At 42.0% G+C, this 16,758-nt stretch overlaps 1 protein-coding gene across 1 annotated transcript in view; it reads left to right on the forward strand.

Moving 5' to 3' along the window:
- LOC126212786 (uncharacterized) overlaps positions 1-16,758 on the forward strand; it is a 292,909-nt gene that overhangs the window by 164,473 nt on the left and 111,678 nt on the right. The window contains exons 17-18 of the mRNA XM_049940189.1: positions 3,375-3,494; positions 9,114-9,247. Of these exons, the coding sequence (XP_049796146.1) occupies positions 3,375-3,494; positions 9,114-9,247 (254 nt within the window). The remainder of the gene's footprint in view (positions 1-3,374; positions 3,495-9,113; positions 9,248-16,758) is intronic.

Here is a 16,758-nt window from a genome sequence, read left to right on the forward strand (position 1 = left end):
GTCTCGGCGACTAAATTCACCTGATGTAAATCCGGTGGAACCCATCTCGGTTGCTATTGGGCACCGTCGCAACATACGCAAATCAGCAGCTCGTTACTTAGGTGAATTACACGTCTTGTGCGTACCTCCGCAAACCTATCGACAAACTGTCAGATCCTTGATACGCAGAATCGGTGATTATTTTGTTCTAAAGAAATAAGCTGTTAAGCAGGATGTCACAATGTTTTGGTCCATCAGCGTATACTGGGTCGAGAAAAATTGTGTCGAGAAAATTTAACCCCGGTTAGCTGATGCCAGTAGGAACCAAAATTACTAATGTTATAAAGGTCAACAACGCACAATTTCTAAACTACGGAAACTCGGCACCACTTGCTCCGATTGGCCGTGGGATTGCCCTGTTGCCAGATGCTCTGGACTACGCGTGCTTTGCCTGCGGGATATCGTGATGCATCGGAGGCACGCTCGGTGGTAGTGCGCCGGCCATCCACTGTGGGGGGGCCTGGGGGCGAATCTACCGGGATCCCGACACGTCCATTGTACCTTCACGATATGACGTACTGGGAACAAATACGTCAACAGCTGTTAGTTCGTGTACAGAAAGTCTTTTACAAATTGTGTCGGCCCTGAAAAAGGGCCTTTTTTGTAGCTAGGACATTGTTTACTTAAAGCATTTGCCAGAACTGGCGACCCTCTGATGTGACACGAGCTCGGTAACGTCAACTCTTTGAAAGATTCCTAGCATTGCACTGGTGTGATCGGTGGCATGCTGAATGCGTTTCATGTCCAGGTGGGGGAACTAGAACCTCGGAGAAGGAAAAAGTCCAGTAGCGTAAGGTCTGGTGATCGCAGGGGCCTCGTCCTGCTAGCACTTCTGCCAATTACCCCACCGTCGAAGAGTTCGTTCAAGTATCCGCACACGGCATCGTGCTGCAACCACGTGCGTAGCCGTACGTCTGGGGATCGTCTTCCAGCAGGCCGGGTAGAGTTTCTCGCAAGAAGTGAAGGTAATTTGAATCAGTAAGTCGAGGAGGTATACGTACCGGCCCAATGAGATGGTCACACCGCAATGTCTGCCCAAAGGTTGAGCGAAAATCTTTCCTGGCGTCCGTGGACGTACTTGATGTGAGGGTTTCCCCTTGCCCAGTAACGAACACTTCGAGTGTTGTAAAGCCCGTCCCTGTGGAAGGTGCACTTATCGGTAAACGACACAGTGGCGGGGAAGTCGGGATCTCGTGCAACGTGTCGCAGAAACCCCCGGAAAAACCACAGCCTGTGTTCACAGTCCACCACAGGATTTAGGTCTCCGACATGGTGGAAACTAAATGGACGGTGGCCATCAATCCTCAAAACCCCCAGATGAACTGATGAGTGACCCCCGTGTCATGTCCGACCACTCGAGTACTTGTAGACGCTTCCTCGAAGCACTCGAGAACAGTCTCTTTAAATGCAGAATCCCGTCGTGTTCGACGTCTTCCGGCATCACTATAATATCCCGCTGACGACCCTGTTTCACCAAGTTGCCGGTGAATTGTTGTAAATGTTTGCAGGTGTGATTGGTGTATTGCTGCGTACTGTTCCTCGTACGAGTGTCGAACTTCGTGCATATTACCATCGACTAGCCCATAAACGAAAACCGTATCTGGTTGTTCTTCAAACGAATACTGTGCCGCCGTGCTTACTGTATGACTAAATCGCAGGTGACGTGTCTGTGCTTCGAAGCAGAGCTTACGTGCGAATGCCTCTGACGTGAGGTGGAGACAAACAGCGAAACCTATTCGACACGTTTGTGTATCATGTCGGGACAGTGTGAACCGACAACCGTAGCGCTGCCCGTCAACCCACCAACGGCAACGGGGCAATCGCGTGGCAAATTGGGGTGCGTGGTGCCAAGTTTCCGTAGTCTGAAAATGGCGCGCTGTCGACCTACACGACATTAGTAATTTTGGTTCCTACTGGCATCGGCTACCCGGGGTTAAAATTTCGTGACGTAATTTTTCTCCACCCTGTGTATATGCAAACTGAAGTAAGAAATGAAAATTTGTACCGAGGCTGTTCAGGTTTAGGAGGAATACCAAGTGGGCTGAGGTATGACTGGAAATTCGTTCTGAAGAGGGGTGTGTGCTCGGGTAGTCCGCGCACTTGCGCAAAGCCACTGTGCTGGCGTGGTGTAGTCGTTAGCACATCTGCCCCGTGATCAGGAGACCTGGATTCAAATTGTGGCCTCGGTACAAGTTTTCGTTTGTCGCTTCAGTGTGCATATATACAGTGCCGTTTTTCTGGGGGAACGCTGGGGGATGCGTACCCCTAAGCTTTTTCGTTGACAAAGTAATTTTTTTACGATGTTGAGAACTTGGAAGAGTGCCAAAGATTTATTTCACGGACGTAAATGTTTTATTTCATTTTTTTGTGTTGTTAATTGCAATACGAACGGGACCAGGGCAGTTTCTGGTGGGAAAAGCGATGTCATTGACTCTTTCAAGCATTTGGAAACTGCAGCAACCGTTCTGGACAACTGAATCGCTGGCAGCCAGTTCGGCAAGCGTGTAGTGCCCTCGCCCCCTAATAGTGGCCGATGGTAGTGCTAAACGGATATGCGTACGCTCAAACGCCGAGCTACCGATAGATGTCTCTAAGGTCCCGCTGCTGTCATCCTTCAAAATTCATTGCTGTCTTTGTTTTGTTATTCTTTATTTGTTTGCGTTTGATGTTACGTTCTTGTCGGTTGTGCGAAGTTTTAGTGTGTGTCCTGTCTTTCGTTGCAACTGAAGTTGGAGGTGAGAGATGAGCAGAAAACTAGGGATTGACGGGAATCGCATGCTTCATTTGAGGTTATGTAAACTGAAGTGTTCGATACCACATTCTCTTGTATGTTTGGGTGTTTCTCAGTATCACCTGCTTCATATGAACAGCATTTCAACTGAAGAGTCCGATACCATCTTTTTGTAGTTCGACATGATGACGTTATGGCTAAAAGGAGATGGGTGGTATCCCGTGTTTCAGTTATAAGTAATTTTTGCTGCGTTATATCCAATGTCGGAGTACCCTCAAACTTTTTTTTAGAAAAAAAGCACTGCATATATACATCGAAGATGTTTGATACTTGAAAAGGCCTCAGGAACCGTATAGTTTTGTTTAAATGAGAATGTGTTTTCCCATATGAGAATGTGCTAGCATTCGCTAAGAAATGGTTCACAGGTGAATAATTCTGTTTAAATGAGAGTCCTTGTCAGTGGGTATGTTGTAAAAGAGAGACTTTTTTTTTTTTTTTTTTAAAGGACATAGTGGATAAGTACTGTGGTTATTGCAGATGTATTGGTAGTTTCTGTGTAAATGTGAAGTACGGCAGAGAGCTGTGAGTGGAATTGTGATTGCAGTGGCTCTGCCCACCTCTCCAGCCCCGACCGGCCGACACCGAGCCACCGGGGACCCGCCGTACAGACCCAGCCGCGCAAGGTCGACTCGCAGCGCTACGCCTGCTTCTACTGCGAGTGCCGGTGAGTGCGCGAACCGCCGGTCGGCTCGCACGTTTTTGGGTCACGAGTGGGATATCTAGGTGTCGTGTGCATCTGGAAGCTCTCGGAACTACGAGGTGAGCTCGAACTCCACCGGATGTGGTTCGGGGATATTATTTAACTCTTTTGCCGTAAGAGAGCCGTGATCTCTGGTGGCGTGCTACGGAATAATTGCTATTAGTTTGATTCCTTCCCCTGATTTACCTTTGCACGTATATTGCACAGAACATACCAGCAAGATAGTGCAAATTTCAACGATATGACTGAGCGAGGTGGTGCGGTGGTTAGCACACTGGACTCACATTTGGGAGGACGACGGTTCAATCCCGTGTCTGGCCACCCTGATTTAGGTTTTTTGTGATTACCCTAAATCTCTTCAGGCAAATGCCAGGATGGTTCCTTTGAAAAGAGCACGGCCAACTTCCTTCCCCATTCTTCCGTAATCTGATGAGACCGATGACCTCGCTGCTTAGTCTCCTCCCCCAAAACAACCCAACCCAATTAATGATATGCGTCGTGTGCCTGTTTGGACACACGGTTTTCCATTGATTCATTCTTTCACAATTATCCTCAAGCTAGGGATAGTACTCAGTACTGGTCAGTCCTGTCTCAGGTCCGTTTTTTTGGCAGTGTTAGTTACACATTAATAGTGATACACAGCAGTACGTATAGGCATGTCGGTGAAGAACCGGTAGATCCGCACATCACGTACGGGTTCACCGAACACGGTGGAGGAGCGGCGTGACGGAGTCGTGCCGAGTTGTTCACACAGTGAGAGCAGTCACGTCGTACCCGCTGCTGCACGAGTCTGAGGGATGTAGCATTAACGTCTGTTCTGTGTTGTACATTTTGATGCAGAAACGAAGGTACCTCGGTAACAAGGCGAATAAGTCATACTGGCAGTATTACTCTGTAACGAGCCACCGGAGACAGCTGGTCCTTATACCGAAATACTCGGAAACTATCACTGAACGACTGAAATTTTGTCAGTGCAGGTTGAGTTGACCCTGTGTAGCTTGCTTGTTTAAACTGTTAGTTTTTCTGGGAGGGTTGAGGGAGAGGTTGGGGAGGGTCATAAAGTATGTGCAGGTCACTCAGACACCCTGTTGTAAGGATGAGAGGGGAGGAAGCTGAAGAACTCCTCTTTTGCAGCATTCCTCAACCTGGTGCCCCTTTCTGGAAGGAACAGTTCCGAAAGCTATATATTCTTTTTTCCTAATTTTAAATGTTTCTGTTGGTAGGATTTGTAATTTTCCCTTACAAGATTTTTGTCTCCTTGTAGTTTTGAAGTTTGCCTCATTCAATTTTCCTTTTGCTGCACTACATAGACCATGTATATTGTTTCAGTAAGTTAAAACTGGCAGCATATGAAACGGACCAAACCTCAGTAAGTGTTTAATACGTCATTACATCGAAACTGCATCTTTTCCTTCAGTTTCACAGGTTTGTTATCCAGTACGGTGTCTGCTTGTTTTTGCTTTTGTCAGTTAAGGCACATGACAAGACATCACTGTGTTGTCAAACTACAGGGTGATTCAAAAAGAATACCACAACTTTAGGAATTTAAAACTCTGCAACGACAAAAGGCAGAGCTAAGCACTATCTGTCGGTGAATTAAGGGAGCTATAAAGTTTCATTTAGTTGTACATTTGTTTGCTTGAGGCGCTGTTGACTAGGCGTCAGCGTCAGTTGATGCTAAGATGGCGACCGCTCAACAGAAAGCTTTTTGTGTTATTGAGTACGGCAGAAGTGAATCGACGACAGTTGTTCAGCGTGCATTTCAGACGAAGTATGGTGTTAAACCTCCTGATAGGTGGTGTATTAAACGTCGGTATAAACAGTTTACAGAGAATGGGTGTTTGTGCAAAGGGAAAAGTTCTGGATGCCAGGCAGCCCGTGACAGAGCACTTCATCACTGGCCTCCAAGAAGCCCTGATCTTACCCCCTGCGATTTTTTCTTATGGGGGTATGTTAAGGATATGGTGTTTCGGCCACCTCTCCCAGCCACCATTGATGATTTGAAACGAGAAATAACAGCAGCTATCCAAACTGTTACGCCTGATATGCTACAGAGAGTGTGGAACGAGTTGGAGTATCGGGTTGATATTGCTCGAGTGTCTGGAGGGGGCCATATTGAACATCTCTGAACTTGTTTTTGAGTGAAAAAAAAACCTTTTTAAATACTCTTTGTAATGATGTATAACAGAAGGTTATATTATGTTTCTTTCATTAAATACACATTTTTAAAGTTGTGGTATTCTTTTTGAATCACCCTGTATTGTGTGGCAGAATTTAGTTTGCGGGGTATGCATAGTATGATAGCTTCTTATAAAGATCACGTTTGTTGGCTCCGTCAACTCATAAGCAATTTAATCGACTTTTGATCGAACCTAGACCACGGCCTGTCTAATAGATCAGCCTGTCTCCAAAAACTCATTGTTCCACAAAATATTATTGAATAAACATAAATATCATCAGTGTTCTATTTTACTGCCAGAAACTCTTTTTTAATGCCAGAAACTCTTAGGGATGCAGTAGCGGAAAAGCTAATGAGACAGGTTTGTTGCGTGTGTCTTATGTTAATCAATCTGTACATTTAGAAAGCAGTGAAGGAAACTGAGGAGAAAATCTGAAAAGCAATTAAAACCTCAGTAAGATGAAATGAAAACTTTGAGTGTTACCTATAGGCTATAAGACTGTAACTCGGCCAGAGACTGCAGGAAACATTGACAAAAGTGAAACAAGCATAATAGATTGAAGTAAAATTAGGTCAGCCGATTCTAAGCCAATTAAATTTATAAAGACAATAGGTGATGTCTGCTATTTGGCTAGCAAAATAACTGATGATGGGTGGAATAGAGAGATTGTAAGATGCAGACTGGCAACAGCAAGAAGGGCATTTCTAATAAGAGAAATTTATTTAAATAAAAAATAATTTAAATGTTAAGCAGTCTTTGTCAGAACGTATCTGTCTGCAGTAGATATTTCATGGAAGTGAAATGTGGATTTAAAAAGTTCATACACAAAGAAAGTAAAAGCTTTTGGAATGTTGTGTTACTGATGAATGCTGAAAATAAGATAGGCGCATCATATGACTAATAAGGAGGTACTGAATATAACGGGGGGAAGAAAGTAATTAATGGTACAACTCGACTAAAAAAAGGGATTAGTTGACAAGATTCATCCTAAGATGTCAAGAGATAGTTAATTTGGTAATGGTGTGAAGTGCAGGAAGTAAAAATTTTAGAGAGAGATCAAGGTTTCACTACAGCAAACATATTAAATTGAACGTAGATAGCTATAATGGCACCTAACTAGTCTTGGGAATGAAGATGACCTCAACAGTTTATCATCACTGCATCTCTTTTCAGTTCAGAACTGGTCTTCTATTAAACAGTTGCTCGTATTTTGGCGAAGAATCTGAAATGAAAATTGTATTTGTTCTGGACTTCAGTTTGCTCTGTGAGCTGTTTTTGCTGTAGATTTCAGCACAAACTAAATCTCTGTAATGTGTCACAGATAGGCTATAAATAACTCTTAACGCAGTGTTCTTGTGCAACTTAAATTTTTAACAATATATTCTTTCTGTCTGTTTAAAATAAATGCATTTCTTGTTACCTAAGGAATGAAGCAGATAAATGTTACAATGTACACAATCACAATACTAGAACAAGTGAGCGTACTTAAAAAAGTGTAGGTCGTAGGCTGTTTATATGTAACACAATTAACACATCTGAGGCTGAAATATATACATCTACCTTCACGTTCTCTGAGTTAAAATGGATCCAAGACTTCATAGATAACCAAAAGACAATAATAATCAAAATTACACATTTTTACCAGAAATGGAAACATACTGCACTTGCAAAATTTACTGTGTGTCGCAGTTGGACACACCTTTATTTTCACAGTTACACTTAAAAACACATTACATTGTGTATCACATTCATCTAGTTCACTTTCAGGAAATATTAGCCCCATTTTTCTTAGTTTTGGGTTTCATTCACATTTTTACTAGTCCCTGTTCACATATTTGTGAGTGCTAAAACATTGGTATTGTCAAGCAAATTTACAGGATACGTGATGACACACACATTCTTTCTAGTGCACGGGTGTAACTCGTGAAGGGTTCCTCGATCTCTGTTTGTACGCTTATTCCACAGACGTGATAGAGTTTGTTGCAGATTCTTCCTTTTCTAACTTCTTAATTTGTTAAAATTGAAACAAATGAGCCCCCAGTCACTATTATTTTTAGTCTTATTGTCCAGGTTCCAACACTTGTAAGAGTGCCTTCATCAGAATTAAAACAATTAAAATAGCCTATAACATAGTCACAAATTTATAGGAAAATACATTTCTTATACAAAAAGTGTAAGTACTGACTAACAATAAAAGACGGAGGCAGTGCTTACATATCACGTACAAAATAAGTAACAGGCCAGAAGGGCTGTAGTCACAAAATATATCAAAATGAATGCGTGAAGGCGAGCCACTGTGGGCTGCTCGTACCTGTACAGACACAGGTTGCAACGGACTTAATTTGTTCTCAGTCATTAGAACAATACATTAGTGATAGTATGTTGTCTTCCTAGCACATGTAAACTGTCAGTAACTTCAGCAACAACAAGAAATGGCTACAGGTTATCACTCTTTGTCAGTGCTCCATTATTAGAAGCTACAGCATTAATGAGTTGTTTCGACGGCTAGAAAAATACGAGCGACGGTGCATTCCCCCTAGTGAAGTACAGAGCAGTAATTCTGAAACGGACTCTGATATCCCGATCCGATGAGTTTGAAAGCCCACCAGCAGCCACGGGCCTCGACAATGGCCGCCCACACCACCGTGCACCTGCGTGTTACCCGTCGCCCATGGTTCTTACCTCTGCCCTCTCCCGATTGGCCAGTCCCGACAATTTCACGAGTCATTTCTGATCTTGTCAGATTCCTAGCACTGTAGGAACCATCCCACAGGAAAACGTACATAATTTTCTTACTTGGTGTTGAGTAAGTTGCAAATTGGCCACAGACAACCTTCAAGGGGGGGAAAAAAATTTATGGGTCTCTAAATTGGAACTGCGGCCTGTATTGTGCGCTGGCAGTTCAACATGAGTCACATACATAACAGCAAATTTCTAATGAAAATATTCCACCTAATTACGAGATAATAATGTAGACTTTCCATTTTTCTAAAAGCGTGGCAAATTGTGCACGGATAATCTGAAGACTGGATAATCCACATTCAAATAATGTGAAACTTTCTATAACTTGGAGAAAAGACAGTCTCTGTATTTCACTCAGACAGTAAACCGAGTCTGTGTAAGAAAATTTTTGATATTCTTCAAACAATGTTAACTTGGAAGTCTGGATTATTGTATGATATTGCCTGTGTTGTGAACAAGTTTGAAGCTGGAGCATAGAGACTATAGTGTAATAATTGTGTAAAGCAGTAATAACATAAGTTGTTTTGTGTCCCATTTATTTTCAACCGTTATTATTGTGTTGATACTATTTCTTACATTTTGCAGGAGACATAAATTTGACAGCTGCATGCAAATTAAATAAATAAATTGTAAATAAGAGTACTCGCCGGGTCTGTTGCAGGTTCGAAAACCTGAGCGCTCACAAGTGGCACACGATTCACACGCACACGAACGAAATGATCTCCTCCGAGTCGAAGGGAGTGAAGCCCGAGGACGACCCGGCTGACGCGTCTGCCGGTGAAGACTCCAACTACAGTGAGTCTCTCTTCTATTATTTCTCTCAGTTTCTGTTTTGTCACTTCTATTGTCCACCCTTAAAGTTATTGTCGACCCTTAAAGTATGTCGGATGTGGCTGCCTACTCCTGTCGCTTCTCTCTGTTACCTCTTTGTTGTGGCATAACTGCCGCCTCCTATATTGACGACGGTGGCTCGTGTCTTAATATGTGCCTCACAACTAAATTTTTCTAAAATTTTAATTAATTTCTTTTTACTAGACATCTTTTCTCATTTACTCACTGCAGGTTGTTCTCATTCCTTACTTTGCAACCCCACCTGATAGTCTCTTGTAGCACTGAATTTGAAAGAAGTGTAACCTTTTCATTTCTGTCCTCTCCATTGTCCACGTTTCACCTGTGATGCAGTTGTTCTTTGGCCATAGCTTTCCGTGTGGTGTCTCAGTTTTTCCAGCATGGCTGACTAATAATGTGTTTCCAGATATTCTGCCAGTTTGTCACGTCCATTTTATGCACAATATTTCGACCTTCCATCGCGTCGTCTTCGGGGACTGCACATTGTCATTTGTATGTTCTCACTGCCTAGACTCCGGAGAACTGTTGTCGTCATTGCGCCGATGTCTGTAACCTAGTGTGACTCCTGCTGCCCACTAGGCCCTTTGATATTCTTTTGTTCTTCATATCCCACTCTGACATCTGTGTAAAGCATATTCTCTCAGAGTTTCTCAGCACCAGGTGACATTATGCCCGGCAAGATTGTAATAAATTTGGTGCTGGACGTGGAGCCCTGATGAAATTGAAAACTCTGTTAAGATCTCATCAGCCATCATATCCACCAGAGCTGCAAAATACTCAGAGAATGTGCCTGTCCCATAGACTTATCAATGCGAGAACTGAAAAACTGGGGGTTGGGAATCAGACTCAAAATCAGTTATAAACAGTGGCATAGAACTGACAATAGTTAAGAGACTGAGTACATGGAACATCTGCATCTATACATGTATACTCTGCAAGCCACCGTGAGGTGCATAGCGGAGGGTACATCCCATTGTATTAGTTATTAGGGCTTCTTCCTGTTCCATCCATGTTTGGAGTGTGGGAAGAATGATAGAATTCCTCCGTGTGTGTGTGTGTGTGTGTGTGTGTGTGTGTGTGTGTGTGTTTGTGTGTGCAGTAATTATTGTAATCTTATCCTTACAATCCGTGTGTGAGCAGTACGTAGGGGGTTGTAGTATATTCATCGAATAATCATTTTAAGCTGGGTATTGAAACTTTGTCAATAGACTTTCTCGGGACAGTTTACATGTGTCATCAGAGTCTTCCAGTTCAGTTCCTTCAGTATCTCTGTGACACTCTACCACAGGTTAAACAAACCTGTGACCATTTGTGCTGCCCTTCTCTGTTTACGTTCAGTATCCCCTGGTAGTTCTATGTGGTACATCTCCCACACACTTTAGCAATATTCTAGAACCAGACACACAAGTTGATTTGTAAGCAATCTCTTTGTAGACTACTTGCACTTCCCCAGTATTCAACAAATAAACCAATGTCTACCACCTGCTTTACCCATGACTGTGCCTATGTGATCATTCCATTTCATATCTCTACATCCTACACCCTAGAGCCAGGTATTTGCCTGAGTTGGTTGATTCCAACAGTGACTCATTGATATTATTAGTCATAGGGTACTATGTTTTTTTCATTTTGTGAAGTGCACAGTATTACATATCTGAACATTTAAAGCAAGTTGCCAGTCTCTGAAGTGTTATGAAGATTTGCCTGAAAGGTTTTGCAGCTTCTTTCTGACAGTACTTCATTACAGGTAATTCCTTAATCTGCAAAAAATCTGAGTTTACTGTCATTATTGTCTGCAAAGTCGTTAATATACGACACGAACAGCAGGGGTCCCTACGCACTTCCCTGGGGCACACCAGAAGTTACTTCTACATCCGGTGATGAATCTCCATACAAGAGAACATACTGTCTCCTCCCTACCAAAATGTCCTCAATCCAGTTACTGATCTCACTTGATACCCCACGTGATTGTACTTTCGACAAAAAGTGTAAGTTAAGTGCGAGCCTTCAGTACGTCGTATGAGAAAAGTACGAGTTGGGTTTCACACAATCAGTTTTTCGAAGTCCGTGCTGGTTGGCATTGAGGAGGTCATTGTGTTTGAGGTACCTCATTGTGTTTGAGCTCAGAATATGTTCTAAGATTCTACAACAAATCATTGTCAAGGATATCGGACAGTAGTTTTATGCATCACTTCTACTACCTTTCTTGTGGACGGGTGTGACCTGTGCCTTTTTCCAAGAACTCGACACAACTTTTTTTTTTTTTAGAGGGATCTACGATAGATTATCGTCATAACAGAGGCTAACTCAGCTGCAAATTCAGTATATAATCAGACTGGGCCCTGGAGTTTTAATGATTTCAGCTGTTCCTCTACACCATTGAAACTAATACCACTTTGTCATGTCTACAGAGATACGAGGATTAAACTGGGGCGATACTCCTGTGTTCTCCTTTTTAAAGGGACATTTGAAAAAGGAATTAAACATTTCAGCTTTTGCTTTTCTACTCTCAATTTCTGATCCTGTCTCATTCACTAGGGCAAGACTCTAACATTTGTGCCACGAACAGCATTTATATACGACCAGAATTTCTTCGGGTTTTGTGGAAGATCGCTTGACAATATACTGCTACAGCAGTTTTTGAAGGAATCCCGCATTACTCTCTTGACAGCCAAACGCATTTCATCTAGCATCTCATTACAGTTTGCATCACCTGAAGAAGTCAGCTGGGTTGGTGCTTGAAATATTGTGTGTGAAATGGAAACAACAAACCGGCTGCACACCCAGAAGCACACCATTAATTAGCCCTAATTGAACTCCATTCTTTTTGTGGTTGTAAATTTTATATTTTTCAAGGTTAGCAGCTTTTACTTTTTATAGAACATCATTGTAGTTTATGGAATCCTTGCTATGACATCTCTTTTCCATCTTACTTTTTTAAAATTCTGTTCCTGAGATACCAAAATTCAATCCACCTCTTTTAGTTTCTCGTGTCAAAGTTGACCTTTCAGCCACATTGGGTGCCCACCTGTTGCACACACTGTTGGGTTAATTTAAATATTTGTTCTTGTCATATTGTAACCATCATAGTAGGAAGTTGACTTCTACACAAATGGAAAATATTTTATTCCATTCCACTCTATCAAACATCTTTCCAAATCTGTGAATCTAATATTCTGTCCATTTTTATTCAAAGTGTGCTGTCTGTTTTTAATTGCTGTGGTAAAATTATTTCTAGAGTGCTCCTACTTCTCCTGTTAGAAAAGTTTTCCTCTCCTATTAGCAAAATTGCCCTCTTCTAAATCATTTCCACGTATCCTTCAATTATATTCTTCAGTAAAGCAATCATGACAATATTTTTTATGAATGTAATGCTAGACTGACCTATGTAGTCTTCTTCTCTTCAGAATTTCTGTAACTACGAAGGGGACCCCAAAAAAATTAAAAGCTATATTTTTTTCAAATTGTCTATGAAACAATCTTATCCCCTTCAAAGTACTCCCCACAACAACTAATACATTTGTCCCACTGACGCTTTCACTGTTTGAAACATTTTTTGTAGTCATCTTTAGCAATGACTGACAACTCCTCCCTGGTTTTTCTCCCCCCTGCCGCCCCTCGATTTCTTTAGTGTTGTCAAATTGGTGTCCTTTTGTGTCCCTTTTCATGCATGGAAATAAGTAAAAGTGACACAGAGCCGGGTCAGGTGAATAAAAAGTTCGTGGGGCAGCTGAACCGTGCCATTATTAGCCCAAAACTGTATAACAGAGATGGCTGTGTGTGCAGGTGCATTGTCGTGGTGGAAGAAGCAGTCACCTATCCTCCACAAATAGGGTCTTTTTTGACAAACATTGTTATGTAGTCATCTTATAACTTCAAAATAAAATGTTTTTTGACAGTCTGACCTGGGGAAGAAACTCTGAATGAACTACGCAGTTGACGTATGTCCAGAACGATATGTGACATCGGTCAACATGTCGCCATTTCTTGATTGAGCAGAGCTGAAAATCAGTTTCATCTTCATGTGGTGTACTATGCTGCAGGTCTAAAAATTCCATTTATTACACTTTTAAAGCTACTTTTTTCTCCATAGTATGACAACCCCTTTGTTTTGCTATCTCATGTGTGTAATTTATTTATTACTTATTAAGTAAGTGTGATTTTATTGCCGCATTGTGTTGGACACCTCCAACTGCAGCCAAAACACATTCGGGGCAGTTTGTCAGCTTTATCCACAACAAGATCTCCAATTCATCATGTTGTTGTTGTTGTTGTTGTTGTTGTGGTCTTCAGTCCTGAGACTGGTTTGATGCAGCTCTTCGTGCTACTCTATCCTGTGCAAGCTTCTTCATCTCCCAGTACCTACTGCAACCTACATCCTTCTGAATCTGCTTAGTGTATTCATCTCTTGGTCTCCCTCTACGATTTTTACCCTCCACGCTGCCCTCCAATATTAAATTGGCGATCCATTGATGCCTCAGAACATGTCCAGCAACCGATCCCTCCTTCTAGTTAAGTTGTGCCAGAAACTCTTCTCCCCAATTTTATTCAATACCTCCTCATTAGTTATGTGGTCTACCCATCTAATCTTCAGCATTCTTCTGTAGCACCACATTTCGAAAGCTTCTATTCTCTTCTTGTCCAAACTATTTATCGTCCATGTTTCACTTCCATACATGGCTACACTCCATACAAATACTTTCAGAAGCGACTTCCTGACACTTAAATCTATACTCGATGTTAACAAATTTCTCTTCTTCAGAAACGCTTTCCTTGCCATTGCCAGTCTACATTTTATATCTTCTCTATTTCGACCATCATCAGTTACTTTGCTCCCCAAATAGCAAAACTCCTTTACTACTTTTAAGTGTCTCATTTCCTAATCTAATTCCCTCAGCATCACCCGACTTAATTCGAGTACATTCCATTATCCTCGTTTTGCTTTTGTTGATGTTCATCTTATACCCTCCTTTCATGACACTGTCCATTCCGTGCAACTGCCCTTCCAAGTCCTTTGCTGTCTCTGACAGAATTACAATGTCATCGGCGAACCTCAAAGTTTTTACTTCTTCTCCACGGATTTTAATACCTACTCCGAATTTTTCTTTTGTTTCCTTTACTGCTTGCTCAATATACAGATTGAATAACATCGGGGAGAGGCTACAACCCTGTCTCACTCCCTTCCCAACCACTGCTTCCCTTTCGTGCCCCTCGACTCTTATAACTGCCATCTGCTTTCTGTACAAATTGTAAATAGTTTTTCGCTCCCTGTATTTTTACCCCTGCCTTCTTCAGAATTTGAAAGAGAGTATTCCAGTCAACATTGTCAAAAGCTTTCTCTAAGTCTACAAATGCTAGAAATGTAGGTTTGCCTTTGCTTAATCTTTCTTCTAAGATAAGTCATAAGGTCAGTATTGGCTCACATGTTCCAATATTTCGAGGAAATCAAAAGTGATCTTCCCCGAGGTCGGCTTCTACCAGTTTTTCCATTCGTCTGTAAAGAATTCGTGTTAGTATTTTGCAGCTGTGACTTAGTTGGGATTGGAATTATTATATTCTTCTTGAAGTCTGAGGGTATTTCACCTGTCTCATACATCTTGCACCGAGCGAGGTGGCGCAGTGGTTAGCACACTGGACTCGCATTCGGGAGGACGACGGTTCAATCCCGTCTCCGGCCATCCTGATTTAGGTTTTCCGTGATTTCCCTAAATCGTTTCAGGCAAATGCCGGGATGGTTCCTTTGAAAGGGCACGGCCGATTTCCTTCTCAATCCTTCCCTAACCCGAGCTTGCGCTCCGTCTCTAATGACCTCGTTGTCGACGAGACGTTAAACACTAACCACCACCATCATACATCTTGCACACCAGGTGGTAGAGTTTTGTCAGGACTGGCTCTCCCAAGGCTGTCAGTAGTTCTAATGGAATGTTGTCTACTCCCGGGGCCTTGTTTCGACTCAGGTCTTTCAGTGCTCTGTCAAACTCTTCACGCAATATTGTATCTCCCATTTCATTTTCATCTATATCCTCTTCCATTTCCATAATATTGTCCTCAAGTACATTGCCCTTGTATAGACCCTCTATATACTCCTTCCACCTTTCTGCTTTCCCTTCTTTGCTTAGAACTGGGTTTCCATCTGAGCTCTTGATATTCATACAAGTAGTTCTCTTTTCTCCAAAGGTCTCTTCCTGCTTCATTTACTGCATTTTTATATTTTCTCCTTTCATCAATTAAATTCAATATTTCTTCTGTTACCCAAGGATTTCTACTAGCCCTCGTCTTTTTACCTACTTGATCCCCTGCTGCCTTCACTACTTCATCCCTCAGAGCTACCCATTCTTCTTCTACTGTATTTCTTTCCCCCATTGCTGTCAATTGTTCCCTTATGCTCTCCCTGAAACTCTCTACAACCTCTGGTACTTTCAGTTTATCCAGGTCCCATCTCCTTAAATTCCCACCTTTTTGCAGTTTCTTCAGTTTCAATCTGCAGTTCATAACCAATAGATTGTGGTCAGAATCCACATCTGCCCCTGGAAATGTCTTACAATTTAAAACCTGGTTCCTAAATCTCTGTCCTACCATTATATAATCTATCTGATACCTATTAGTATCTCCAGGATTCCTCCAGGTATACAATCTTCTTTTATGATTCTTGAACCAAGTGTTAGCTATGATTAAGTTATGGTTTGTGTAAAACTCTACCAGCGGCTTCCTCTTTCATTTCTTACCCCCGATCCATATTCACCTACTACATTTCCTTCTCTCCCTTTTCCTACTCTCGAATTCCAATCACTCATGACTATTAAATTTTCACCTCCCTTCACTACCTGAATAATTTCTTTTATCTCATCATACATTTCATCAATTTCTTCATCATCTGCAGAGCTAGTTGGCATATAAACTTGTACTACTGTAGTAGGCATGGGCTTCGTGTCTATCTTGGCCACAATAATGCGTTCACTATGCTGTTTGTAGTAGCTAACCCGCACTCCTATTTTTTTATTCATTATTAAACCTACTCCTGCATTACCCCTATTTGATTTTGTATTTATAACCCTGTAATCACCTGACCAAAAGTCTTGTTCCTCCTGCCACCGAACTTCACTAATTCCCACTATATCTAACTTTAACCTATCCATTTCCCTTTTTAAATTTTCTAAGCTACCTGCCCGATTAAGGGATCTGACATTCCACGCTCCGATCCATAGAACGCCAGTTTTCTTTCTCCTGATAATGACGTCCTCTTGAGTAGTCCCCGCCCGGAGATCCGAATGGGGGACTATTTTACCTCCGGAATATTTTACCCAAGAGGACGCCATCATCATTTAATCATACAGTAAAGCTGCATGCCCTCGGGAAAAATCACGGCTGTAGTTTCCCCTTGCTTTCAGCCGTTCGCAGTACCAGCACAGCAAGGCTGTTTTGGTTTATGTTACAAGGCCAGATCAGTCAATCATCCA

Source organism: Schistocerca nitens, chromosome 11 (assembly GCF_023898315.1).
Source record: "Schistocerca nitens isolate TAMUIC-IGC-003100 chromosome 11, iqSchNite1.1, whole genome shotgun sequence".
Lineage (NCBI taxonomy): Eukaryota > Metazoa > Arthropoda > Insecta > Orthoptera > Acrididae > Schistocerca > Schistocerca nitens.